Raw genomic sequence first — 27,089 nt, 5'->3', positions numbered from 1 at the left:
CCATTTCTCACAAGAGGGCCCTAACCACCAAATACTGGAGATCCTGAGCTGGGTTTCTCTCAGTCTCTCTTATTAAAGTTGTGCCACCCTGTAGCAATTAACTATTAATTGGAACTGGGGCTTGAAGGCGAGCCTCCAATTTTCCAGCCCTTCCCACCCAAAAATACATTACATATCACACTGTTGGGATTACAGATTACCAGAAACACCTAGTTCTGGGTTGCTTTGATAACTCGCCTTTCAATAGGACTCCACTGGGCATCTGTAGGGTCAGGTCAGAGTTTATCGGGGATTTGGAGGATTTTACCCATGCCTGAATGATAGACTTGCATCCCTAATTTCCTCTCCTGTCGACTCCTTGATGTTAACAAAAATGAGTAATATTTTCTCTTATTGCCTTAAGTCATAGTAACATTACAATGCATTATGGAGTCTTGTGATTTTTTTCTATTGAAGAATAGCTATCATATCAGCATTATAACTTTAAAGAGACAAATTAAGAAAAATTATCAAGTGGGATGGCTTTAAGTTGATGTGGTTTAAAATATGTTGGCTGCAAAATATGTCACCTCCTCCTTTGTAACTGGTCACAAGTTCATCCCCTGGTAAGCATGAGGTAACTTACTTTTCAGTGGTCACTTCTACACATGCAATTATGGCACATGAATAAACTGTGGAGCATATTTTTCTGGAGTTTATTGCTCCCAGGCACACTATTTGAATGTGCACCCAAGAGCAATTATCTCTGGAGCAATAAGCTCCTCACTTTATTCATACTCAGCATGTGGAGTCAGGTTATAGCAGCCCCAGCTGGCAGGGGACTGGCAGGTAGAGGAAAAAAAAAATCAGTCTGCCAGCCCAGGGCTGTTCCCCCTGGCTCAATGTGCTGCAGAGGGGCTGGCTGGGGCATGAAGGAGCTTCAGTATGGGGGCCAGCAGCCATCCCCCACACTGAATCACCCTTATGTCCCAGCCAGCCCCTTCAGCATCTACACGTATGGTGCTGCAGAGTTTTTTAATTCGCAGCAGGATAGTTCTTGTTAATACTCTAGGCTAATAGGGGTACATGTGTAGATGATGAAACTGTGCAGCTAATTGTTCACCTGCACAGTAAATTCGTTGTGTAGCTGTGTCCAGTAACAGTGGAATAAACTACTTCATATTTACTACAGAATAGAAGCCTGCAGTCAGGCAGGCAGGTAGTTGCCGTAGAGTAGCTATCATGCTCTAAATCCATGCTGTCTTACCTTGTTTACCCTTTTAATACAGACCCTAAGAACAACATTAAGGGATTATATCATCCTAGATCTTGATGAATAGTATCTTACACCATGAGTATTCATATTGAAACTAGAGAGACTGCATATTAAGTAAGGTACAACTCCAATGTAAGTAAAGGCATCTGTTTGTTCCAAAACAGTTTCTGGAAGACCAGCTACTAGTCAGCTTGACAAAGGATTAAGTATTGCACTCCACTTACCTTCACAGTGAGGCAAATCGTTGCTCCACCCATCTGCCAGACACTCACGGACATGTCTTTGACTTAGCATCCGGTACCTCAACAAATGAAAGAAAGCAGAGTGAATAATTCTAAAACACAGTAGAATAATTATGCTGTTATCACCCAAACAGTATAAGTAATTTCCTTCTGCTCTAATACAGATTAACACAAAATGTACTTCTAAAAAAGAAATTATTCTTTTTCCCAGCTTCTTCTCAGTTTTTGTTAATCTTCTTATTCATCATGGCATCTAGGAGAGGTACTAGTACAACCTCATTGGGCGTGTATAGTCTTTTGCTGCACCTGGTCTACATTCATGTGGCTTACTTAAGCCATGTGAATATAGACTGGAAGCAGCATGTACAGAAACTCACCAGTCCCAGGAGCCATGCAGGGAAACCAGAATAAGTAACTCAGGGTACAGTTGGTGTGACTGGGGGAACGCTAGTGAGTCTGCATGGGGGGTTGGCTGGTCCAGGGTAGGGGGGTTGATGGGACATTAGTGGGGTGGTGAATTTGGAGGGGAGGTTGGTTGTTCCATGTGCAGGAATAGTCCATCCAGCGGTGGGGGAATGGTAGAATTCAAAATAACCTACTCAGTGCTGGGGGGGTGGAGGGCACATAGGAATAACATAGCACAGGTCTGGGGCAAGAACTTGGGTTTTCCTTGCACTAGAGCTGTGCTCCAAACATTTACAGGTGTTTGACAGAGTGGTTTAACCCATTCCCACTATAAAAGTTAGTTCACTTCCTCAGGCAAACTAATTTAGATTAGGCCCACAATTTTTTTTTGCCCGATTTAACTCCCCAAAATGTCTGCACAGATGGGCATTTAGTTTAATGTAACTCTAGTTATGTCAACCTAAATATAGCACCTGTGCATATCCATTGATAGAGGCCTGCTAGCTCCAGGCTTAGTAAACTGAGTAAAAATAAACAATGAACAGAATTACAGAATCTCGTAAAAAGCTCTTATTTGAAAAATTTCTCTCTGATATTCTTGTATAACATAAATAATGGGCTGTGGGTCAGAGGACTAATATGCTGACCTTTAAAACATTAAGTATCAGAGTGACCCAATGACTTTTCCAGCAGCATTTCGTTAATGTAGAAAGTGGTTCTGATCAGATATGATGAAGGATAGTTTGCACTTGAAAGCTTGTTTAACTCTATCCTAAGTACACAGTTGATCTAATAATGTATATATATATCACCCAAAGAAATCCTTGCCTGTTTGCATTAGTGTTGAAACAAATAATTCCAGAATGCAATGATTGCATTGCAAATGATTTTTCTGGTTTACTAACTCAAGATTCATCACTGAATACACAAACATCTAGTTCTCTATCATAAATCTCCATATTAAATAAGTCAGCTGTAGCCCATTTAGTTTCAGGCAAATTAAATGCGGTCCTCTTCTGAACAAAATTTGGTTGTCCCTGAGTGCATCTACATGAGATGCTAGAAGCTCACTAGACCAATTCTACCACATATTAGCACAGCACAGGGAAAGCTGCACTAATGCACAGTAAAATTAGTCTACTGCACGTTAGCGTCATGCAAAAGACCTGTGCTGATACTACTGCACAGTAGCACCAATTATAGTGCAGTTAGTACCTGTTATTACAGGTAGTAAACTTAATGTGCCACAATTATGGCAGATTAATGCAGTGTAGATGTGCCCCCTGATGGACAAATATAAAACAACATGACAGGGAGAATAGTGTTGATGCCTTCATGGAGCTCTAATATCTTTTTTTAATTAAGTGGATTCACTTTCAACTTTGCTTTTCATAACTATACAAAATATTAAAATAATGTAATCTGATTTGTACAATGAGAAGGCTTAACTAGACACTTATTCTACTTAAGTTTTACAGTCTATGTTATACTAATTTCATACTGAATATTTAAGAAAACTCACCCATCATTACATTTGTACTCAACACGAGCACCAAATACAAATTCAGTTCCTTCTGTAAGGTCAAAGGAGCCAAACGGAATATCTCCAGGATGGCCACAGGGCTTGTCTGGAAAAAAATTGGGAAACATAGTACAGTAGTACTTAACTTTTATCTAGCAATGTGAAGGGTGGTGTTTTCACTGTCTGACAGAAACTGTATCTATGTAATGTAGGATATTTTGAGAAGTTTTCAGTATTCACAAAGTATTTTTGAAAAATGCCACCATTATAGACATAGAATGCTTTCCGGCCTTAAAAAATTGCCAATGATTTAAACTTAGCATGCTCCCACACCAAGCCCAGCTCCTACTCAGAAGAGGCATTGCATTAGTGGGACCCAGCTTGCCCAACATTTGTATAGGTCAGGAACTTCAGTGGGGGGGGGGTTGCCACTTTTATTTAATAGCTGATTGAATCAGCTACTAGATAAAAGCACCAAAAAGCACCGTGAAGTGCCGAAGCTATACAGACACTGAAGAGCCAGGTAGAAGTCATGAGCTGCTTCTACCAGTAAAGTACTTTTTTGTTTTTTTTAAAACTTCTGTAAGCAGCCATAGTAATTTAAATGACCAATTTTAAGCATGATTTCAATCAGCAAATCTCAATTTAAATAATTAATTTGAATAAATTACACTTAAAACTTTTAATTATCATATAGACAAGTTAATTCTTATTGGTTAGAAATCAATAAAGCAGGCTGAAAAATAGGGCCTTTATGATAAATGGCACTTTTTTTGCTAACCAAGGGAACACAGTCATTCTATGTATACTTATTTAAGCCTGGTGTCAACTACCTAGGGCCTGCAAAGAGGTCTGATGAGTTCGAGCCAGCATGGAGCATCAATGTCATGGAGATGCACCATGCTGCCCATCTTCTCTGCATCTGCAGCATCTGAGCTTCCCTTCCTGCAGAGGGGCTGGAAATCTGGCAGCTGGCTGCTAACAGTGGGGGGAATGGGTAAAAGACTTTTGGTCTGCAGTAACAGCTGGATCACAAGCCCCTGCCCATACAGGCAAAAGGATGCCAACTTCTCAGTTAAGTAATTCTAGAACTGACCACTTCCTCTGATCCTTGGTTTCTCATTTTTAATGTTTAGAAAATAGTATATGATGAATTTCTCTTTTACTAGTGTTTTATTATTATTCACTTTTTAGAAGTGATTTTCTTTATTTGGATTGGTGTAACCCCAAATGGGAGCATCATTCAGATTTTACACCATCTTGAAGAGGATAGTAGGGGAGTAAGAAGTATACTATAGACAAGAGTTAGGATACGTCAGAACACAGACTGTTCCAAGCAAATAGCATGAGCAATAACAGGCAGCTGAAAAAGGACAAAATATATAAGTGTGTCTACACAAATACCAGAAGGCTAAAAAATAAGATGGGTAAACTTATTAAATAAATTTTATAGATTTCATAGACATTAGGGCTGGAAGGGACCTTGGAAGATCATTGAGTCCAGCCCCCTACCCCAGGAGCAGGAAGTCAGCTGGGGTCACAGGATCCCAGCAAGATAAATGTCCAATTGAATCTTGAAGGAATCCAGAGTAGGTGCTTGCACCACCTTTGGCGGCAGTCTGTTGCAGGCCTTGGGGGCTTGGACAGTAAAGAAATGCTTCCTTATGTCCAGCCTGAAATGGTTTTGGAGAAGTTTGTGACCGTTTGACCTTGTCATCCCATGGGGTGCTCTGATGAACAAGTGTTCCCTCAGATCCTGATGTATATCCCTTATATACTTACAGGTAGCCACCAGGTGCCCTCAAGCCTGCACTTTTCCAGGCTGAAGAGTCCCATAGATCTCAGCCTCTCATCATAAGGCCTGTTTTCCTGCCCTCTGGTCATGCACGTGGCTCTCCTCTGGACTTCCTCAAGTTTCTCCACATCCTTTTTAAATTGTGGAGCCTAGAATTGGATACAGTATTCCAGCTGCAACCTCACCAAGGCTAAGTACAGTGGGAGGATGACATCCTGGGATTTCCTGGAGAAGCATCTATGGATGCAAGCCAGAGTTTTTTCTCACTTTGCCAGCTGCAACATCACATTGGTGGCTTATATTCATCTTGTGGTCAATCATGAACCCCAAGTCCCTTTCAGCCGTGGTGCTAGCAAGCATAGCATTGCCGAGCCTATAGGCATGCTGTCGGTTTCATTCCCAAGGTGGAGTACCTTGAATTTTTTAGAGTTGAAGGCCATCAGGTTTTTGTCTGCCCATTTTCCAAGCCTGTCAAGGTTGGCCTGGATCACCATTCTGTCCTTGGGTGTGGATGCTTTACCCCAAAGTTTGGTGTCATGAGCGAATTTGGCTAGTCAGCTCCTGACACCAATGTCCACATCATTAATGAAGATGTTGAAAAGGATAGGCGCAAGGACTGAGCCTTGGGGGACCCCACTGGTCACAGCGCACCACAATGATTGACTTCTATCAACTACCACTCTCTGGGTCCGACCTCGAAGATAATTCCCCAACCAGTGGGCTGAGATGTAGCTGAGGCCGCAGTTGGCCCATTTGGCTATAAGACAATCATGGGATACCAGATCGAAAGCTTTTTACAGTCAAGATATATAATGTCAATCTCTTCTCCCTTGTCCAGGTGATAGGTCACCTGGTCATAGAAGGAGATGAGGCTGGTCAGGCAAGACCTACCCACAACAAACCCATGCTGGTTATCCCTCAAAAAGTTGCCTTCAGCCAGTTTGTCAAGAATGGTCGACACTGGCCTTCTTCCAATCCTTGGGCACTCTGCCTGAGCGCCACGAGTTCTTGAAGATCCGTGCCAATGGCTGAGCTATGATGCTTGCCAGCTCCTTAAGTACCCTGGGGTGTAAGCTGTCTGGGCCATCTGACTTGAAGGTGTCCAACCTCTCAAGGTGTTCTTTCACATGGTTAACATTGATGTGGGGTAATAGTTCTCCTTCACCCTGGATGTCCCATACTGTATTAGGAAGGGCCATCCCTTGGGGCTGGTGAAAAACCGACGCAAAATACCTGTTGAGCAGGTTGGTTTTTTCCTGGGCGTCGGTTGTCAGTTGATCTATATGGTTTAGCAGGGGTCCAATGTTACCCTTACATTTCCTGTGGCTCCCCACATATCTAAAAAAGGGCTTTTTATTATCCTTGATATGTGTAGCCAGTTGGAGTTCAGCCACAGCCTTGGCTTTCCTGGTTCACTCCCTACAGGTCCAGACCAGTGCAGAGTACTCCTCCTTTGGGGTGGATCCATTCTTCCATCCATTATAGGCCTTTCTTTTTAGATGCAGGAGGTCCACTAGTTCCCTGCAGAGCCAAGGGGGTTGCTGTGCCCTTTTGCTGCCTTCCCTTCGAGATGGGATAAACATTGCTTGAGCGTCCAGGATTGCTCCCTTGAGGAACTACCACTCTTCCTGAACACCCCTCCCGCTTGGGTCATGGTCCCTTAGGGCCTCGCCAACAAGCCTCCTGAGCTTGTCAAAGTCAGCTTTCCTGAAGTCAAGGACTCAAATAAGAGGCCTGGTATTAAATGGTGACTTTGACAAAATAGACTTGGTACAGGATGATTATCAAGGGGATACTGGTCTAACAGACTACAAACTGGGTGTATCTATATGCAGAAATGTTTACTGCGGAGTTGCCTAATTATCTCTGCAGTAAAATATCGCCATCTACATGTGTGGTATTATTACAAGGGAGTAAACTAATGAAGTCCACCATAGGATAGTATTGCTAAACACAACTACTATCTTACAGTGGAGTTATTTACTTCACTGCAGTGCATATGTATACACTGACCCAGCTGGCTGGGGCACAAGAGTGCTTCACTGCAGGGGATACATGCTAGCTAGCTCTGCACACAAGAATGCTCATGCCCCAGCCGGCCTCTCTGCAGCACATTAAGCTGGGTCAGAACAGCCCCAGGCTAGCAGGCTGATCCCCAAGCCCCCCGTGCCAGCGGGGGCTGCTCTGCCTTGGCCCAATGTGCCATGGCTCCAGATGCACACACAAACATTGCACCTGGGAGCAATAAACTCCATTGCCACCTATGACGGAGTTTATTTAGTCACCTTAATAGCACATGTAGATGTACCCACTATATAGGAATGACAGAGTAGGACAGGGTCGGGCAATTATTTCAGACAGAGGGCCGCTTATCCAGTTTTGGCAGGCTGTTGAGGACCACATGGGTAGCCCTGCCCCTTAACAGGTGCCCCGCCCCCTGGTCACCATCTTGGGACCAATGTCCCAATGTCTTGGGACCAATGTCCCAGGGCCAGCACTGGTGTGGCCCAAAGCAGGGCACAGGCTGGCAGGAGTCCGTGGAGCTGGGCTGGATTGCACCAGCAGGGAGAGGGGGGAGCTGGCCCAGCTCCACAGAGCCCCTGCCAGCTGGGACCCTGAGCTCCTGCCACCCTGCTCTGGGCCCTGCCAGCACTGGCTCTGGGACACCGGTATGGGACCTGTGCTCCCACTGCCTCCCTCACCTGCTCACTCCCAGTGCCCCCCAGCCCTGTGGTACAGGTGGGGGGCAGCGCAGTGCCCCGATCCCCTACTTGCCAGCAGGGAAGAAGCTGGTGCTGAGCATGGGGAAAAGTGGCTACTTACCCACCCCATGGCCAGTGCTCCTTGATGCAGGCACTTGCAGTCCACACAGGGCTATCTGGAGCAGGCACAGGTGAAGGGCTGCTCTTCCCCACGCTCAGCACCAGCTTGTAACCTGCCCTGCTGCCAGCCTGGCAGTGGGGCCGGGGCACGAGGTGGTGCTGAGTGTGGGGGGTGGGGTGCAGGGGAAAGCAGCCCCATGCCTGGTGCCCCACACTGCAGCTGCTTGCAGTTCACCTGGGGCTTCCCATGCCTGCTCCAGATAGTCCCGCGTGGGCTGCAAGCACCAGCAGCAAGGAGTGCTGGCCATGGGGCGAGCAAGGGGCTGCTTTTCTCCATGCAGGGAAGGAGCCCAGGGAAAAGCTGAGCGCAGGAGGAAAAGTGGCCCCTCCTCCACCCCATAGCTGGTGCTCCCTGCTGCAGCCACTTGCAGCCTGTACAAGGATGTCCAGAGCAGGCACAGGCAGTCCCAGGCAGGCTGTGAGCAGCTGCAGCACGGGGCACCGGCCACGCGGTGGGGGAGGAGCCACTTCCCCCCGCACTCCTAACCTGCCCAGGGTCCCTCTGCCCTTCTCCCCCTCCGCACTTACCTGCGGTTCCAGTGCAGGGAAGCCACATGCTCCCAGGCCAGAAGCCCTGGTTAGGGGTGGGGGCGTTGCCAGGCGGCTTGTTGTTGGGCTTCTACCAAGGCTTGTTGTTGGGCTTCTACTGCCCTTGGTTCCTGTCATTTTTTTTACAGGAACCAAGGGCAGAGAAATATTAATTTTCTACATTTTTTAGGGGCCCCGTGAGCCAGATAGAATGGCCTTGTGGGCCGGATTTGGGCCACGGGCCATATTTTGTCCACCCCTGGAGTAGGGTGTGCAGGTGGAAGAGTGGACCTGCATGTTAACAATAACAGCATAGCATCTACCTGCTCCTGACCTGAGGTGGATTATTCCAGCCCACATCAAGAAAAGGTATAAAGGAAGGGCCCTAACAGCAAGGAGAGCTGGAAGACTCTGGGTGAGGAGACAGCAGGATGTCTGTCTGGAGAAGGAAGAGAAGAGATCAAGGAGAAATGACTGAGGTAAGCCTGGGAGGCTTGCCAGGCCATGAGAAAGTCTAGCTTAGTGCTGAGCCTCCTCAGACAGGTGATAGCTCCTCTCTACTCAGTACTGCTTAGAATAGTGAGGTAATAGATTGACTAGGGAAATTGGTGGCTCTGAATTATTGGAGGTTTTCAAGAAGTTCGGTAAGTATTGATCAGGGTTGATCTAGAAATACCTATGGCTAGAGTGGTCTGTAAAGAGGAACAGTGAGAAGTCCAGGGATTGCCTCCCCCAAAAACACACTTGAAATGCTGGGAGTTAATGAGAAGAGCTCTGCAGCCTGAAGCAGGTGATTGTGGGAGTGGACCATGCAGGAGAATGAAGCACATCTGGCTTAGTTGTGATATAAGATTAAATGAACTTGGATAAGTTTATGAAGATGATACACAACCATGCATTCTGGCTTCCTGGTAAGAGGGTATGTTAGATTATACTTACTGTTCCCAGGTTGCAGAGCAGGACGAAGGGTGCTTGGTATTTCCCATGCTTCTGGGCTTTGCTGGTTATCACATGAAACTGGGGCAGATTTTTTCCCTCTCTCCTGTTTCTACAGGTGTCAGGGTCTTATTTTCCATTTTTTGCCCTCCTTAGAAGCATTGGGGTTGCTGGGAATGTTGACTGGGGTGTGCCAGTGCTCCTGCTGGGACCAAAACTCAGAGATTCCTGGCTAGAGGGTCTTGTCCCTCTGTTCAGGGTCAGACTGATTGCTACATTTGGGATCAGGAGGGAATTTTACCCCGTGATCAGCTTTGTACAGGTTGGTACAGCTTGCAGAGCTTGGTACTGCAGCACATTGAGCCTGGTACAGGTTGTGGGACTTTTTTGCTTTCACCTATAGTCTGGGGCATAGTCCCTTGAATCTTTCACATGAATTTTAACAACCCTTGCAGCAACAGGATACTGACCACCATTTTCCCTCTGCTTTTCCTGCAGCAGGCTAGGGGTGTGCTCCAGGGTGGATTTTGTAGTTTTAGTAATAGGTTAGACAAGTTTTATTCCAAATACATGGTTTGGCTTGGATAGGGATGATCCTACCTTGAGCAGGAAGCTGTACTAGATAATGTCCAGAGGTCCTTTCCAGATTGATTTTTCTATGATTCTAGGCCTAAAAATAGATGTCGCTGAATTAAATAGATCAGTTCTGCCACAACGTGGATTCCATTGATAGTGTGGGATAAGGGGCAATGTGATCTTAGGAGGTGGTTTGGGGTAAATAGAGAAAGCCCCACTTTCCTTCTGTCCCAAAGTCACTCCGAGAGATCCCAGAAGAGGGTCTGGGAGACTAGAGATCTCTAGGGATGAGTCTGGCAATACAGGGAAACCCTCATTTTTTCTTTTACCCAGATGGTCCCTGGAGATTCCAGGAGTGGGCCTGGATAAGCAAGCTCCATCATGGAGACACAGGGCACCAGAGATTCTCTGGGGCTCATGCCTCTGTACTCTCCTATCATAGAGCTAGTAGACAATAACTGCCACAATAAAGTGGCAGAGACTATTACTACTTTTCATTATGCCGCTGATTTTCCTCCTACATGGCACAACAAAGGGTAGGAACATCTATTTGCTCACCATTTGTGGTGCCATAAAAAAAAAATATGATGGCACACTTGAGGTGTCAAGTGACATGTTTCCACCCTATGAGTGTCTGTAGACATGCGGGGTGCTACTCCGACATGCTGTAATTACAACATGTTGGAGCAAACTTGATTAATCAAGTCTGCTATGGCATGCTAATGAGTGTGCTGCAGCAGCCTCGGCATCTTGTGTATTTACCCTCCCTGCACTTCAAAATTTCAGTGAGGGCACTTTAACTAAAGTTCTTTGAATGAGATTTAGTTAAAGTGGTGCCACCGCTATTTTGTAGTGCAGGATGCTGAATACACGAGGTGCTGTGGGCGCTTTAATTAGAATGGCTCTTGGAGTCTCTCTAATTAAAGTGCCCCCTCACTTCCACCTACATGGGTAAAGATGCCTTATGATTCTAAACAAGAGGACTTAATGGAGTGAGAGAAAAATCAATGCTAGCATATGAGGGGGACAGGCAAAGCCACAAACCCTGTCAACTAGATGCTCCTTCTCTCCACGCTACTTCTACACTGAGCAATATAAAGACATGGCAGGCAAGACTAGCAGGGCCACCTGAGGAGAAGGGCTGGCTAGAGTGGAGCTTCCTGAGCCAGAGGAAGGTGTGAGTTTTTACAAGACGTCTTCACATCCCTCTTAGAAATATAGTTAACTATAGTATTTTAATAAGGATTTTTAATTTTTGCCCACAATTTTTCATAGTGGTTCTAGAAGTTAGGAATTTAAATTATATAAGCAGATATCATATAAAAGAAGGGTCAGAAGATAATTAGAGAGACCACCTTCTCTGTCCATTCTTCTACTGAGCCAGGATCATGTATACCCAGAGTGTTCCTGACAGATGTTTGTCTAACCAGGTCCTGAAAATTTCCACGTAAGGGAATTCCACAACCTTCCTACGTAGCCTGTTTCAGTGTTTAAAAATGCTTATATTTAGATAGATCTTTCTACGTTAACCAAAACCTTCTTTGATGCAATTTTAGCTAGGTACTTCTTGCCTGCAAGGGATACAACATAAAGAGTATTAAAAAAAATATTATTTGTGGAAAATTACCTAGTTAAGATGCTTCACTTTGATTCTGGAAAGAGTTGAGAGGAACCTCAAATAAAATCCAAGGCTTCAGACTGGGGCCCGAGACTTCCTAAGAATGGTTTCATTTGGGTCAAGCATGTATGTATTTAAGCAAAAGGGACTCACTAGTTTATGAACTATTTACTCGGGTTTTTCCATAATTCCACATAACTTTACACTTATGATTCTCCCTTTAAGACGATAAGATTATTAAACCTTCTATGCAGGATATTTGGTCATATGCACAATCTGAGAAAGAAGCACAAGTGCACACTCTTAAAGAAAGAAAACTGATTCCAGGTCTTAAGGAAAGGCAAAGGAGAAAACAAGCATAGTGCATACTTCAACAGGAAAGGACTTTTGAGGCCTTTTCCAAAAGGTGCTAGCTATGTTTACTCTGGGAGAGTTTTGTGACCCAGAGAGCTAATCTTAATTCTTGATGCTCCTAATCTACAAATATTAACCCTAAAGAAATTATCATTGCACCATTAACAGAACAATCCTGAAAGAGTTTAGGGTATCTTAAAGCCCTGGAAAACTAAAGTAGATATTAATTTGAATTGTTTGTTATGAATAGTGTGTGGTTATTCTGAAAAAAAATTGTTAAAAATCTTTGGTTTCTTTAGTGTCTTGGTCATAAACCCCTGCTGTAATTATGGATGTGAACAAACATAATAATTAAAATGTTTCAAATGCCTTTGTCATATTTCAAATGACCAGCTGTACATACCTAACAAGCCTTCTGAAATGTTTCAGAAGATGATACATTCCAAAATATTAACTCTTTAAATAAGTACTATTTTGGAGTGTTTAACTTTTGCTTATATATGCACAGAAACAGCACATGGTAGTTGTGCCAGGTCAACAGCCAAAGCCAGAGCCAGAACTAGAACCACAGCTAGAGCCAATCTTACCCCCTGCCCTCCCTGCTAGATCTCTGGTGGCCCCACCAGAGCTGGAGCTGGACCTTCCAGCCCCAATCCCCACTACTTCTGCCCACAAGGCAAAAAAGAGCAGAGCTTCAGAAGATTTGGAAGCCCCTGCTTCCCCCCTCCACTCAGTTTCTCTCTCCTCTCCAGCTCTCAGATTTCCCCTCCCCTCTGCTTCCAGTTTCTGGGGTGGGAGAATGAAGAGGAAACCAAGAGATCTACTACAGGCTGCTCTACCCTGGCTAGTATTAGAGGGGATGGCAGAATTTTGAAATGTTCCAGGCAGGAATGGAACAGAGGCATAGACATGTCCCCCCCTTGGCTGAATGTTTTCCTTTTTGAAGTGTTGCCAAGCAAGTTTCACTTGGAAATGTTTCAGTTGTTACTGCCTCCACCATATGAGATGCTTTGAAACTAGAACTGAAATTTTTCTTCCAAGCTAAACATTGAAGGACAAATCTTGGAATCATTAAAGTCAAAATTCCAGATGAAATCAAACAGGAAAAAACTTCACGGCATTGCCCTAAATATTCATTTCAAGAACAAGGAAAAACTGCTTGTAAATCTTGCAGCTGAATGGTCACATACATTTGTATAGATACTTACTTTGGCATTCTGTATATGGTGGGGCATGTTCCCATATTCCGTTATTACACTGGAATATAACACGCCCAAGTTTTATATACCCAGGTCGACACACATAAGTTGCTCGAGTACCATGTGGGTAAGATGCCTTATTCCATGTTTCTGTGAGTACTTCTTTTCTTCTTCTAGGAGGTGGGGTTTTACACTCTAAAAATTAAATAAATATGAATAATTAAGTATTAAAATACATAGTAAATGCCGTCAAAATTAAAGAAAGGAAAAGTAGTAAGAGCTATGAAGGGAAGCTGGGGTCCAACATGTGCAGCTTCTTGATTTGAATTATAATATACTGTTACACCTCAGCTCTGTGTTCTTGGGCAACCCTGGCACAGGATGCAGTCTGCCTGACTCACAAAGGACTCACCCCCCTCCCTCCCCTCCTCTACCTAAATGAAACTGATTAAGATGCAGTGAGAGACACACCTAAGACCCTCCAGATAAGGGTGACAAGAGTGAATCAACTGCTTAGGTCTTATTTGCATCCGAGATGGAACTGTAAGGAGTGACCTAGAAACCACTACTCAGAGATGAAGCAGAAGAGAATGTTATGTGACGAATGCCCATCTGCAATGACAAGGAGGAGACAGTCCTAGATAAAGGGGGTTTGAAAACAAAAGCAAGAAGCAAAGTACTGGGTTAAAGGGCTCATTAAAATACTAAAAATCACGCCCCTAGGTGGGGAAAAAGTATGCTAATGAAAAATCAACTGCCCTAGGTCTCATTTACATGAGAGATGGAAAACAGAAAGCCTGAAGCAGAGACTGCAGTGAATTCTGGGACCAGAGAAGCAGGAGAGCGCTGCATGATGGGGAATCTGTGCTTCCAATGTTAATCAACCCATGTTCACACACACCCAGCTCAGCATTTATCAGACCAGTTCTAATCTGGATTTACTAAGGACTTTTCCCCCCCAGACACACACACACAGCTCTAAGTTTAATAGGCATCTCGGGCCGTACATTCCCCGGTCCCACTATGGGAGGCCTATTTAAACTTGATTGACTAAAACTCGGTTGCCGGGTTAGGGAATGCTGAGGCAAGAGACCGAGTCAGAGGGGGTATGGGCAACATTTGAACAATGGTTAAGGGTTCATCACAGCATCCAGCCTGCTGGAGCCCTAATCCCAGGTGTTGTCATATCTTTCCCGAGACGACTGGTGGGAGTCCTCTCCACAAAAGGTTATGAGCACCCCAATAATTGTTTTAAGTCTGTTAAAAGACTATAGTAAGATCTGGAAAAGTCATGCTAAGCTGAGGCTTGTGCACAACAAGTAAAAATCCAAAATCCTGATGCTGCAAGCTATCTATTGTTCCTGAAGAAACCATGAGATATCCCATCAGTATATCTGCCACCCATAGGAATTTCAAGCTGGCTCCCAAGTATTTGGGTTACTCCCTAATCTTAAGTGTTTCCTGATTATCAATCAGTTTCCTGAGATGGTCCAAACCAGATAACCCCTTGTCAATAGAAAAGACAATGATTTACACTACTGAGGGTGCTTCGAAGCAGCTGAACTGAGGGTATAAAAATCTGTAAGTGTGTGTGCTGCTAGAAGAGGAAAAGGAAGGAAAAGAAGTAGAAGCAGGAGGAAAGAAGGAGAAGAAGAAAACCCCTGTGCTGACACCATCCCCTGTCGTTCTTGGGACGCTGGAAGAACAGATCATCTCTCTCTTCAAGGATTGTGCTACGGACTGTGCCTGTCAGCTTTGCAGCCTGAGTACCGTGGACTAGGTGAGATCCCAGCGTTCTCTGTCTTCTTTCTAGGCATAAACTTCTGAACCTGAACTGTATCAGTTAAGCTTGAGCTAAGTTTCCCCAAATACTTAGTGAAACCAGGGTAGTATTGTCATTGTTGGTGTTTGTTTTTCTTTTGCATGTCTATTACTACTAGTACTATTATATATTTCATATGCTTAGCAATAAATAACTTTTATAGTCAAACTGGTAGTAATTGGGTATATTTTTCCTTCTCTGCTTCTCTTTCCTCCCGTGCTCTGCAGCAACGCTTCTTTTACCTATGCTAAAGATCCCTGTGAAGCCCAAATTATTGTGGGGTCTGCTCATCAAGAGGCCAAAGATTGGGACGTGCTGAGTTTGAAACACATAAGGGGATCAGCTTGTACAGGCTGATTGACCCCGTTTGACTCAGACGTGCCCTTATGAACTGAATGCTGGCCCATGAGGGTGTCAGCTGGACACCCAGCCGGATTCAGAGGGATTCTGTTTACCTGTGTGCTTGTGTTTGACTGCATTTTATTGTTGCTCTTATGAACTGATTCTTGGCATATGAGGGTGTCAGCCTGTCCATGCTGATCAGCCTGGCCAGGTCAGGCGTGTCACGTTAATTTGTGTGTGTTTGTGTGTATGACTGATTTGGTGGCTGGAGGAACCCAGTCCCATTGAGATTGAGTCCTGCAAGATAGCTCCACTGGGGGTGAGGGCTTGCAGAAGGGAGAAATACAGCTCCGTATAGTAACACAAGCAGCACATTGACAGAATCACCAAGACCCTAGAAACTATCCCTAATAAATGAGCACACCCCAAAGTAATGGGCAAATTTGGTAACAATACTTCAGCTTTAAAATATCATGGCAGTTGAGTAAAGGAAATTGCACAATCTTTTGCTAACATGTACGTACACAGGCGCTGGAAAAAGTTATCTTTGGTTATTGAGATGTAAATATATACTGATATCAAAGGATAACAACTGTTATATCCACATGGTTCTGTTGTGATACAAAACAAAATAGCACCAATTTAAATCATTCTTCATTCAAAGTCAAAGTTTAAATGATTAAGCTAATTTATATCACTATGTAACAAGTGGGAGTCCCAGGGCCTGTCTAAACATAGGCCCACCCACTTGTCTTAGGTCCAGCCACCCGCCTCCTCATCTGCCATGCCTTGATGCTACTAATTATCCCATGTTAATCAGGTGGAAGGCTGCCCATTTATCTGCCCTCATGACAACAGCCTATGTATATGACTCTCATCTCCCCCTATCATATCCCATGCCTCACAGATGCTTCCTCCAGCTAGCTAGCACTGAGACCCGAGCTCCAGAGTCTCATGTGGGACTCACGGTTCCAGCGCCCTCACCCTGGGTTCTCTCTTTACACACACACACAGAGCCCCAGGCCCTGCACACTGGGCTCCAAGCCCGCACACCTCGGGCCTCCAAGCCCACGTCTGGGATCAGGGCTCCAAGCCCTGTCCCAAAGCCCTCCCTGAGCTATCCCCTTATCCCTGGCCCTGGGAGCTTCCTTAATAGCTCCCCAGTGCTCAGGGCCCCACCCTCCTGGAGCTTCATGCTGGATCCTATATGCAGCCTCAGACATCCACCAAAAGTCTGGGCACTGCCACAGGTCCCTCCACTGACCTGGGCCCTGCCTCAGTACTCTTGGTGAGTCTGGGCTCCCCCTGCTCAATCTCATCCACCAGGGATGTGGGACTGGGGTTAGGAGGTGTCCTGAAGTTGCCTTTCACAAGGGTGGTAACTGGCCTGGCATTTCTGGGGGACTGTCCTGCCACAGACAGTCCTGTCAGGCCACCCGTTCCCAGCAGGGTGCAGTTTTCTGTCATGCTGAGGATCATGGGGCTGCCTCTTTCCCCATAGCTTCCTCCCTTACCTCCAAGATGTTACTCTGAGCAGCAGCCCAGCTGGGTGGTGCTGTTCCCTAGCTGCTGGCAGCAAACTGCTGCCTCTTTGCAGTTCAGGGCTCAGCCTTTATAGAGCACAGCTGTGCCCTGCTCCCAATCAGGCCACTCTGCCTAATTGGCATTGCAGGCAGCTGCAAGCTGCATAGCTGGCACTCAGTCCCCTACTAGTAACAAAGCACTCTGTGCTCTGTTACACACTACAAGTTTGAGTTAACAGCTGATGGACACTTCTGCCCAGAATCTCCCCTTTAAAGCATCTAAAGTGCATTTTTGCATGACTTTAGTCAAAGAATATAAAAAGTGAGGACAGAGGTAACTCCATGTTTATATATTTTAAATTTATCCTTATATTTTCTTTCCCATAACAGCAACTCCCAATCTTCCCAGCACCAAATGTGCAAGATGGATAAATGTTATTCCTGAACTTGCAAGAAACTAACTTCTGCAGTCATCATATCTCCATCAATGTTGATGTCAATTTGTTTCCCCCAGCCTAGTGGCAACACAGTCAGTTGATCCCATTCTCCTAACCATCCTCTGCTTGCGAACTGGAAAAAAACTGCGATACTTGGCTGGGGAGAACTGACTAATAATCGTTGCTCCATGACCAGGAAGGGGAGGTATAGTTTAGTTTCCCCAGCATGGGAGAAGCAGAAAACCCAGTTGGTCAGTTTTTAAGCAAAAAATAAAGTTCATTTTAATTGCAAAATAAAGTCTCGTCATCTCTCAGTATTTTATATATCACTAATCTGAGTCCCTATAGTGTAAAGAGCACAGTCTGTAACAGTTATGCCAAACCAAATGGAAACATTACAAACCCACTCATTAAAACAAAATATACAGTTAAGTAAAATTACTGCTTTGTGTCCACCAGAGGGCACTCAGATGCTGTAAAAAAAAAGATGGTTGAATCTTTCTAAGAGTGATGATCAAAACCCGCTGAAACATATTTGTTCTTTAATACTCTTTCTTTTTTTTTTTCAAATCGCTGGGTTACTATACGGTTTAATAGTCTGGAATCATTACATGCCAATCAGAAGCTAAATTAAAAATATTCCTTGACTTGACTGTCTCATGAATATCCCTTACCTATCTTCCAATTGCCAACTTCTATATAGTTTTCTTCTCACATGAATTTGTCTGCAGGCAAATCTGTGGAGTTATATGAAACTACGAAGTGAGGGGGCCTTCATTTTTGTTTATGTATTTATAATACAGCTCTGCTATGCATTTGCATTCTTGAACTTGGAAAAAATTCAAGAACAAGAACTCAAACTTGGAAAAGGCATGAATAGAATTTGGATATCAATGATATAGAGATATAGATATAGAGATATTCCTTTAATTTATACATTTAATTACATGGTGAAAATTTTCCTTAATGCATATGAGCAATTCTTATTGATTGTGCATGCATATCTTAAAAGTAAATAAACTTCTTGATTTCAGCTTCACTGCTTTATTGGTCGAGTTACACCCTTGACACTATTTTTGTTGACAAATTAAAACGAATCTCTTCTAATCATTTGCAAAGTTATTAAAAAATCTTTTTTGTGCTTTAATGATTTAATTCCAATTATATGAATTTTATGTAAGATTCCAGTGTAGTTTATATATTCTTTTGGTATTTATATTCTCTTGGGCACCTCTTTAAGTTGCTCATGCAGCTGGGGATAGAGAAGTGTTCCATATTCCCTGAGGCTTGCATGAGTGCCTCTTTTAAATGGGCTTATAAAAAACTCAGGGAATATAAAAAAAAGCATGTGGATATTCAGCTTCATATCTGCTTCTTAAAGGTTGGGAGTTCCCCATGTCTGACATCAGGAAAAGGCTCCTCATAGTCATGGCACTCTGGAATTTTAAAGAGACACACCATTTGGGGAATAGGCAGGGGTCAGTGCCATATTCCTTCCTCTCCTCCTGATCTCATAGCTTCTCCAGACCAGGATCACCCTGGTTTGGGGAAGGCATGGGGAGCAGGGCAGAGGGGGTGGCTGCAGGCTAAAATGCCTATGTATACTCTCTCTTCCAGAAAGATTTTTAGCAGTGGAAAATTTCTCATAGATTTCCACCACTAGAAACAAATTCCTGTTCATATCCTATGTCACACTTAGAACTGCATCATATGTTCAAACAGCACATCAAGCACAATTATTGAAGAAAAAATACATATCATGCTTTGACTACAGGCAGCGCAGAACTCTTAAGTCAGTATCCAGACGAGTGAGCTGTTGCGGCATCTGAAAGCAATTTGAGACGCTGCAGGAGGCAACCTGGGAACAAAAAAATGTTCCCCGTGCTGCATATTTGCAGTGTGGACTCTAATTTTGATACCGGGAAATCCTAGTATTTAAAAAAAAACCATGCTGAAAGAAGGCAACACAGAGCACACTCCTGGAGCGTGCCCTGAAAAAACCAGAGACTGGGTTCTCCAGAGAGATGCTTTAGCACGTAGCCAAAATGTCTCTATGTCTGTCCCTTACCCTGCTGCTCCAGCATGCTGCCTCAGTGTGATGGGGTAAATAGGTGCAGGGCAAGGCTGCAGCGGGGTCTTGGATCCAGGCTATGTCCCAGTAAGTAGGGACGTGGGGGTGGAGGAACTGCTTGGGAGGGGTGGGTCCCCTGCCCGCCCTCCCCTGCACAATGCATAGCCTCCCCCCTATCACTACCCCAGCACAGTGAACAGCCTCCTGTAGCAGCAGCAGCAGCGGCTGTTGAGGCATTCAGGGCCTGCTACTGGCAGAGCCCCTACAGTGTGGCACAGGCCTGGCTGCTTGGGACCTGGTGCTCCCTGTGCCATATAGAGCTAGCCCAGCCCGGGGATGTGTGCCTTCAGGTATGACCAGGCCACTCCTGCTGTCACCCAGGATCCCGACACTGCACATGAGAGCTGTGCGCTCTCGGGCCAGGCTGGGTCCTGCCTCCATGGAGCCAGTCCAGCCCAATGGCACACAGGGCACTTGGTGGCAGGACCCAGTCCAGTCTAAGGGCACCCAGGTCTTGTGTGTGGGGCTGGGAGTCTGGGTGACAGCAAGAGTGGCCTGGTCCTACCTGAACGTGTATGCCCACCCCCGGCTCAGGCCAAAGCAGCTCTATGTGGCACAGGCAGTATGAGGTGGCTGGGGTCATGCCACCAGGGGACTCTACCAGTAGTGGGCCATAAGCACCCCAATGGCTGCTGCTGCGGTGGGAGGGGGGGAAGGGAGGAGGGTCTGTGCACCTTCTGTGGGGGGGAGGGGGGAGTATCCCACGCAGTCCCCTCCACCCTCATAATCCCCTCACACCCCAACACACAGTCCCCCCAACCCCACAAAGTCCTCTCACTCCCACAAACTCCCCAATAATCCACCCACAAACCCCATACCTCCCAAACACCTACACAAACCCCCACAAACTATACACCCATGCATAACCCCCCAACACCCCACATTCCCCCCATAAATCTCACACCCTGTGTGTCCAGTTGCCAGACAGGATGGGACTGGACCTTCTGGCAGGAGCCATGGCTGGAGGGGCAACTGTCACACTAAAACCCTGCCCCGTGCCACACCAGTGCTGGGACATGTGTCCCTAGCCTGTGGGGCACTCCAGGTCCTAGGAACCACTTGGGTGTGTGATGGGATGGGGGGAGGTTGTGGAGGTGGCAGCAGGGGTGTGTGTGTGAGAAAGGGGTCGTGGATAAGTGAGCACTCTGGGTAGGAAAGGCCACCAGAGCCAGGCTTAGAGCCCCCCTGCCCCACTAAAGCAGGCTGTGCAGGGGGAGGCCAGTTTGGAATGGAAAGGGCTTGCCCAGCCCAGTGGCTGGTGAAATGAGACTGGAGGGGCGGTGGAGTGTCCCACAGGAGTGAGAGGGAGTGGGGTTTGCAGCCAGCCGGGGGGTGGGGGGCTGGCACTACAGATGGCTGGGCGCTCTGGCCGGTAGGGGGGGGGGGGGGAAACCCCCTCCCATGGGATGCTCTACCGCCCCACCAGTCTCAGTTCACCAGCTACACCTGTTATGATGATAGAGAGACTGGTATGCTTCCAAATTGCTTTAAAATTGTAAATATATCAATAAAACATTGCCTAACTGATCTCTCTGTAAAGAGTGGAGAATTTTTTTTGTGGGGTTGTGTTATCAGATAATTTGCAATTTTTAAACAGGGAACACCGGGATCTCTGCTGGTGAGGCAAGTGCCAGAATCCAGGTAGAGGAGCCTGGCCAGGGCCAGCACTGGTGACCTAGCTGGAGGGCAGATGAGGTGGCTTACCTGGCCATTTGGGGCCAGGAGGACATGCTTTGACATTTTGAAGTGGGCCACTGCAAGGAATACATCTTCTGGGTGATAGGTGTCCAGATGGCAGAGCAAGGGCACCAGAAGTCATGACAGGAGTGCAAGCCAAAGGCTAACTGTGAAGCCATGGCCCACTGGGAGCTGGTCCAGAGGTGCAGGCAGCTCTCCTGCAGTGCCTGTACCATAGTCCAGGTGGCCATGCAGTCCCTGTCTCGGTCTGACAGGCATACAGCCATAGAGCCACAGGCACAAATCTTCAGCACAAATTTATGCCACTGCTATTTAAAATGCTGTAAGCACATGTGCTTGCATGTGTGAACACACCCTAACTGATCTTTTTCACAATCCCATTTTCTCTGTAAATACTCACTGTTGGTAGGCATCAAGGTTGGCTTTCCATTGATGTTACATAATGATTTTTTTCAAATGAGCATTTTTACTAAAATCCAAGATGACCCTGAACTTAAGATGACCCTCAATAATTAGATTATATATTATTTACATTGAAAATGTATAAAGTTGTTGTTTATAAAGTTACAAAGTTATAACATGTATACATCTAATTGTTGGAGGGTTATCTTTAATTCATCACTCCCCACTGCTACAAGGGACATACAGTGGGAAGGCAGGGACATGGGGAGGGCAAGCAGCTTGCCTCCTGCTTATGCCTGTCCCCACTCTTCCCCCTGACTGCTTTTCCACATTCTTGGGCCCCCACTCCCCTTCTGCCCCTGCTCCCCTCTTTTCCACTTTCCCTCCAGACTCTGCTCCCCTTCCTGCCCTTCCCTGACAAGCCTCTGCTTCCTATTTATTCTTGCCCCATGCCAGCAGGCTCCATCCCTGTTCTAGCTCAGGCACTGAGCACATCTCCAGCCCAGCCCCAATAGCAGCCATGCCAGGTATGTGCCACTGCTACAGGGCTGGGCTGGGGCCATCCTTAGTCCCCAGACCAAAATGGGGATGGAACCTGAAGGCATGAAGCAAGGTTAAGAGGGGAATGAAGTGGGGCAGGTGGGGAAGCAGAGGCTGCATATGGTGAGGGACATGTGGGAGGGAATAGACTGCAAGGAGAATGGCAGGGTGCAGAGGGGAGGGGAGGGGCTCATATCAAGTTCTAAGATGGGGGACTTCTTACCCCTATGAGGGTGACTCAGAGGAAAACACTTAGGCTTTTTATTTAAAGAACGATGGCTCCAAAAGTCAATTTAAAAATGTTGGAGGCACCTAGAGCTGGTCTGTAGAGATCATTGACCTGCCCTTCATGGGAGTCTCAACTTTTATGTCAGGCTGCATATTAGGGGTCATATCCTATTCCATCTATGGGAGTCTAAGAGAATATAGGTATACAAATGCAACTCTATTCCACTCCGCTCGAATTCCTAAAAATCCATTAATGCATCTATGGCAGATGAATGATTCATGTTCAAAAACTTGTCGGTAATAGGATCCCACTTCAGCATCTAAGCTGACTGAATAAGTGGAACAGAATCTGGCCTAGCATTTTACTTAAGATCCAGAATGCTTAGCCCCCTTACTGAGAGCAGCTATCTAAGGGTCATGTGAAATGCTACACTGTGAACCACACATACATTGATCCATGTTAGTACTAGCTTAACTTTGAAGTAGTCATGTTCAGGCCACCAGGGGGCCCAGAGTACTGAAAGGTAAAACTCCAACCACTCCCCCCCCCACAATTCTGCACTTCCTCCCCACTCTCTGCCCCTCTGGTGCTCCCCTAGTTTCCCCCTGCCTCCAGTACTCCTTCCCTGTCCATTGGGATTCTCTCTGCTCCCCACCCCCAAATGCCCTTGCTTACTTGTGGCTTCCTGTGCTACCTATGCCAAGAGAGAGTGTGCAGGAAAGGGTTAGCCTACCTGCCTGGCCACCACTGTCACTGCTGGGTTGCTACTCTTGTCCAGGCTGAGCCCACCCAGAGAGCAAAGGTGGCTGTGGCAGCAGCAAGGCATGCAGGTTAACATTTCCTTGCCTGCTCCCTGGAGACAGACAATGCAGGCATCCACATGTAAGTGTGGAGAGTGGTGGGGGCAGTGAGCAGGGATCTGTTGTGCTGAGGAGAGTTTGGGGGGGGGGGGGCTATGGGCCTGATTCAGGCCATCAGGGAAAGGGGGTATATGTGATGTTTCCACTAAGGCAGGGGCAGGCAAAATATGGCCTGTGGGCCAGATTTGGCCCATCAGGACATTCTATCCAGCCCACAGGGCACCTAAGAAGTTTAGAAAATTCATATTTATCTGCTCCTGGCTGTCTGCCAATGATGACAGGAGCTAGGGGCAGTAGGACACAGGGGCAGCTGCTCCAGCACCACATGGCCCCCAGCTACATCACTGGACCACAGGAGTATGGAACAGCATTGGTACCCCAGGTTCAGGAGTGGGAGAGGTGTGTGTGCATGTGTGTCTGTGCAATGAGGGAGGGGGAGACAGACAGAAGGTGCAGTGAGGGAAGGAGAGAGAGAGAGAGAGAGAGAGAGAGAGTGTAATGAGGGAAGCACACAGTGTGTGTGTGTGTGTGTGTGTGTGTTTGTAGGGTGACTGCCACCATACACATTCACCTGCAACTCCCTTGTACTGCCATACATGCAGACTCCCACACCCACACCCCTCATACACCCTAGGCACCGTCCCCCCACACACAGTCCCCCACAAATCCCATACCCACCCACTCTCCACATATCCACACACACCCACATGCTCCCTCACCCCACACCCATCCCCCACACCTATCCACCCCCACACACCCACACCCTCTCCCACATATCCACACATCCATAGCCCCCCCAGAAACCTATACCTACGCCTATGCCCCTACACCCCCACAGTATACAAGAGTAAGACTTCATTTTAAACTATTGTGCAATCACTTCTATGTATACTACACAAACACATGTAAATTAGGACAAAAATACTTTTTCAAACCAAATTAATGAATGTTGTTTGATTTTTAGAATATAATTTGGTGTTATTCTGGTTTTGAGATGGCAAAACTCCTTGCTAAAAGGAGTATTTCTGGGGACAAAAGAAGGGGCTTCTGGCAGCAAAGGTCAGGGGTTAGGGGGCGGGACTTCCTGTTCCAAGATGGCAACCAGGGGGCGGGGCACCTGTCAAGGGGTGGGGCTATTCATGCAGTCCTCAACAGCTTGCCAGAACTTGGTAAGCGGCTCTCTGCCTGAATTAATTTCCCGCCCCTGCACTAAGGTGTAGCTTAAAGTGATCACACAATATAACACAAGATGGGTAACATGGATCATCCTACCCTGGAGTGGAATAAAGTTGAGCCACATATCAAGTAATTAAAACCAGTTTCAGGTGTTATGTGTGGACAATCCAGGGGTTAAGAGCTCCAGAAGCCACCCAAAATTACTATATAACCAGACCCTAGTAACTGATCACTAATTATGTACAACTCTCGGATAATAACCTAGTAGCTACATCACTTGCACAGGAATTGGCAGTTCTGTATTCTAAGTTTTCTTCAGCCTAAGGGCAACAAGCCTAGGCAAGAGATCTAGCCACTAGGTTATTATACAAAAGCCATGTCTTGCCAATATGAATTACTCTTTAAAATTTAGATGCCTAAATCCTGCCTAAATCTTTTTTTGGGGTGGGGTACTATTTAGTTGGTCTAATAAAAGATATCACCTATGACCCATGAGCTTTGTGTAAATCTTGTTTAAGCACTTATAGAACCAATCTGGATCTAGCCCTTAGGCATGAACAAAGACAGCACTGAATGGAACAGATTTCAGGAAGATGATTTAGAGGCTTATATTCCAGTCAACCTGATATCCTTCTATTGATTTCATTTAAATTATTCCTAATTTTCACAAATAGAAATTGGGAGAAAATTCAGACCCTAAAGTCTGTAAGGCAAAATCCAAGCCCCAGTTAAATCCATAGGAATACTGGTATTTACCTGACTGGATCTAGAATCTAAATCATCACAATTATATGACCATAATTTGAGGTCTAGGAAGAACCTTATTATAAAAACAATTGCTACAATAGCTTCAAAATATAGAAGAAAATAAACTCCGAGAACCGGAAGCCCTTAGAAGTTTCTTAAAGACAATATGAGATCTGTAATTCACATAAATATTATTGATGGCCAACACTGAAACACAAATTGTACAACCAATATATATCAGTGTAGATCTAGAGTTGTTCCACCGTGGAAAATAGATTTTCTGCCAATTTGCAGTAGTTTACCTCCTAGTTAAATCTGTCCCACAGAATCAAATAGTGTTTTATTTACATAAAGTCAATTTATAATCTCACTGACCTCTATAGATGGTGGGCATAAAAAAAAAACCAGATTTGGCTTAGTTTTCTCACCAAACTTCAAATGTACTGGTTTATAATTAATGATGTTTTGAAAATAACAGATTTTGGCAAAATCTTTGTAAATTAGAATTCAATTAATAATTATTATTATTTTTTAATGTTTTGTTTAAATTAAAATAGAAATATATAATAAACAATCTGTTTTAATTATGGACTTTCCTACTAAAATTATTTCTAGCCCACTGAATTCTTCTGAAAGGGAAAAAAACCCCTGAAAAATATTTTGGGCTTAACCTGCCATCTTTAATCAAATGAAAGCCCCAAGCCATGAAAACAGTAAAATAATCTGTAATTAAAAGCACCCAGAAATTCTTCCCTTGCAAGTGTAGCTACAGGTCCCTGATAGCAGACATGGATAGCAAATTATTATGTATGCTGATTAAAGGATATAGACATTCTTATATTCGAAAACAAGCTCTTCAGAAATCAAAAAGTCCTTTCTCAGTGTTAGTTCTGTGCTACAGAGAACTCCAAGGCCGGCTGTAAAGTGCTCACCTAAAAAGTGCAAAAAAGTTTCCTTACATACACTTTGCCCTTTAAAAAATATAATTTCTCTGTCATTGAGTCATGGAAAGTAGATTAAAAAATATGGATATTTTGGAAGCACTTAACCCAGTCATAAATCTTTTGCTTAGTGATTTACTGTAATTAAGTATAGCAAAATTTAATTTACAGAATATTTTATTAATCATTCAACATAGAAAGTAACAGACATATTTGTCATTTTCATTTTACAATTTTAATTTGCAATTATTAGACCCTAGATTTCACTACTTTAACTACTGTAACACAAATTAATAGATTTACAAGATGATAAAAATAGTAGTAGGTGGTTTGATTCTTGTTCATTTGCTGGTAACTAGATTACAGTTTAGTTTCATTGGGCAGCATAGCATAATATAGACAAATGCACAGATGAAATCACTCGCACTATAAGAAACTGAGTATGATGATCATAGGGCAAACTTTTAATTACTTTTAACTCTCAGACTCCAGTGTAATATCAACTTTTTCCTTTTATTTATAAAATGCATCATCAAGCAAATTTTTTTTAAGATATGTCTTTCATTTTAACTACAGTACTTACCATTTTGGGCAGAACAACATGTCCAGAACAGGAGCAGAACACTGTAGCCCAGCAGGATCATCTCAGTGCTTCAGAAACAAGCCAGACACATTTAGAGTGGAAGGTGGTGTTTGTGGTTGCTTTGAGCTACATACACTCAGGTTTTGATCACTAACTGATCCTGGAGCTGACCTTGCAAAGCTTTATTCTCTGACTTCAGCAATCACTTCCCCTAATCCTCTTGCAACACATAATAGGCTCTTTCTTTTTGCATAAATGTATTATGCAAACCTAGTTTTGCCTCACTAATTTTGGTTGGCTCTGCCTTTTGTCTTCTGTTTGCTTTTCCCTCACATTTCATACTTGT

At 44.9% G+C, this 27,089-nt stretch overlaps 1 protein-coding gene across 1 annotated transcript; it reads right to left on the bottom strand.

Moving 5' to 3' along the window:
- Positions 1-1,251: 1,251 nt before the first annotated feature.
- Positions 1,252-27,089, bottom strand: CFH (complement factor H). Its single transcript, XM_025200218.1, has 5 exons — positions 26,744-27,089; positions 13,322-13,507; positions 3,425-3,530; positions 1,480-1,556; positions 1,252-1,271 (listed from the first exon to the last, which is right to left on the bottom strand). The coding sequence occupies exons 1-5, from the start codon at positions 26,802-26,804 to the stop codon at positions 1,252-1,254; spliced, it is 450 nt and encodes a 149-aa protein (XP_025056003.1). The 5' UTR covers positions 26,805-27,089.

Source organism: Alligator sinensis, unplaced genomic scaffold, assembly GCF_000455745.1.
Source record: "Alligator sinensis unplaced genomic scaffold, ASM45574v1 scaffold56_1, whole genome shotgun sequence".
NCBI classification, from domain to species: Eukaryota; Metazoa; Chordata; order Crocodylia; family Alligatoridae; genus Alligator; species Alligator sinensis.
Note: the sequence above shows the minus strand (reverse complement) of the source record. Positions and strands in the feature narration are given on the sequence as shown.

Bases quoted from the DNA above. Each gene is read 5' to 3' on its own strand.
- CFH (XM_025200218.1), bottom strand. From the start codon at position 26,804: ATGATCCTGCTGGGCTACAGTGTTCTGCTCCTGTTCTGGACATGTTGT. The intron at 13,508-26,743 runs GTAAGTACTGTA...TTTAATTTTTAG, and splicing joins ATGTTGTTCTGCCCAAAATG to AGTGTAAAACCCCACCTCCT. The intron at 1,557-3,424 runs GTGAGTTTTCTT...TCATTTGTTGAG, and splicing joins GAGTACAAATGTAATGATGG to GTACCGGATGCTAAGTCAAA.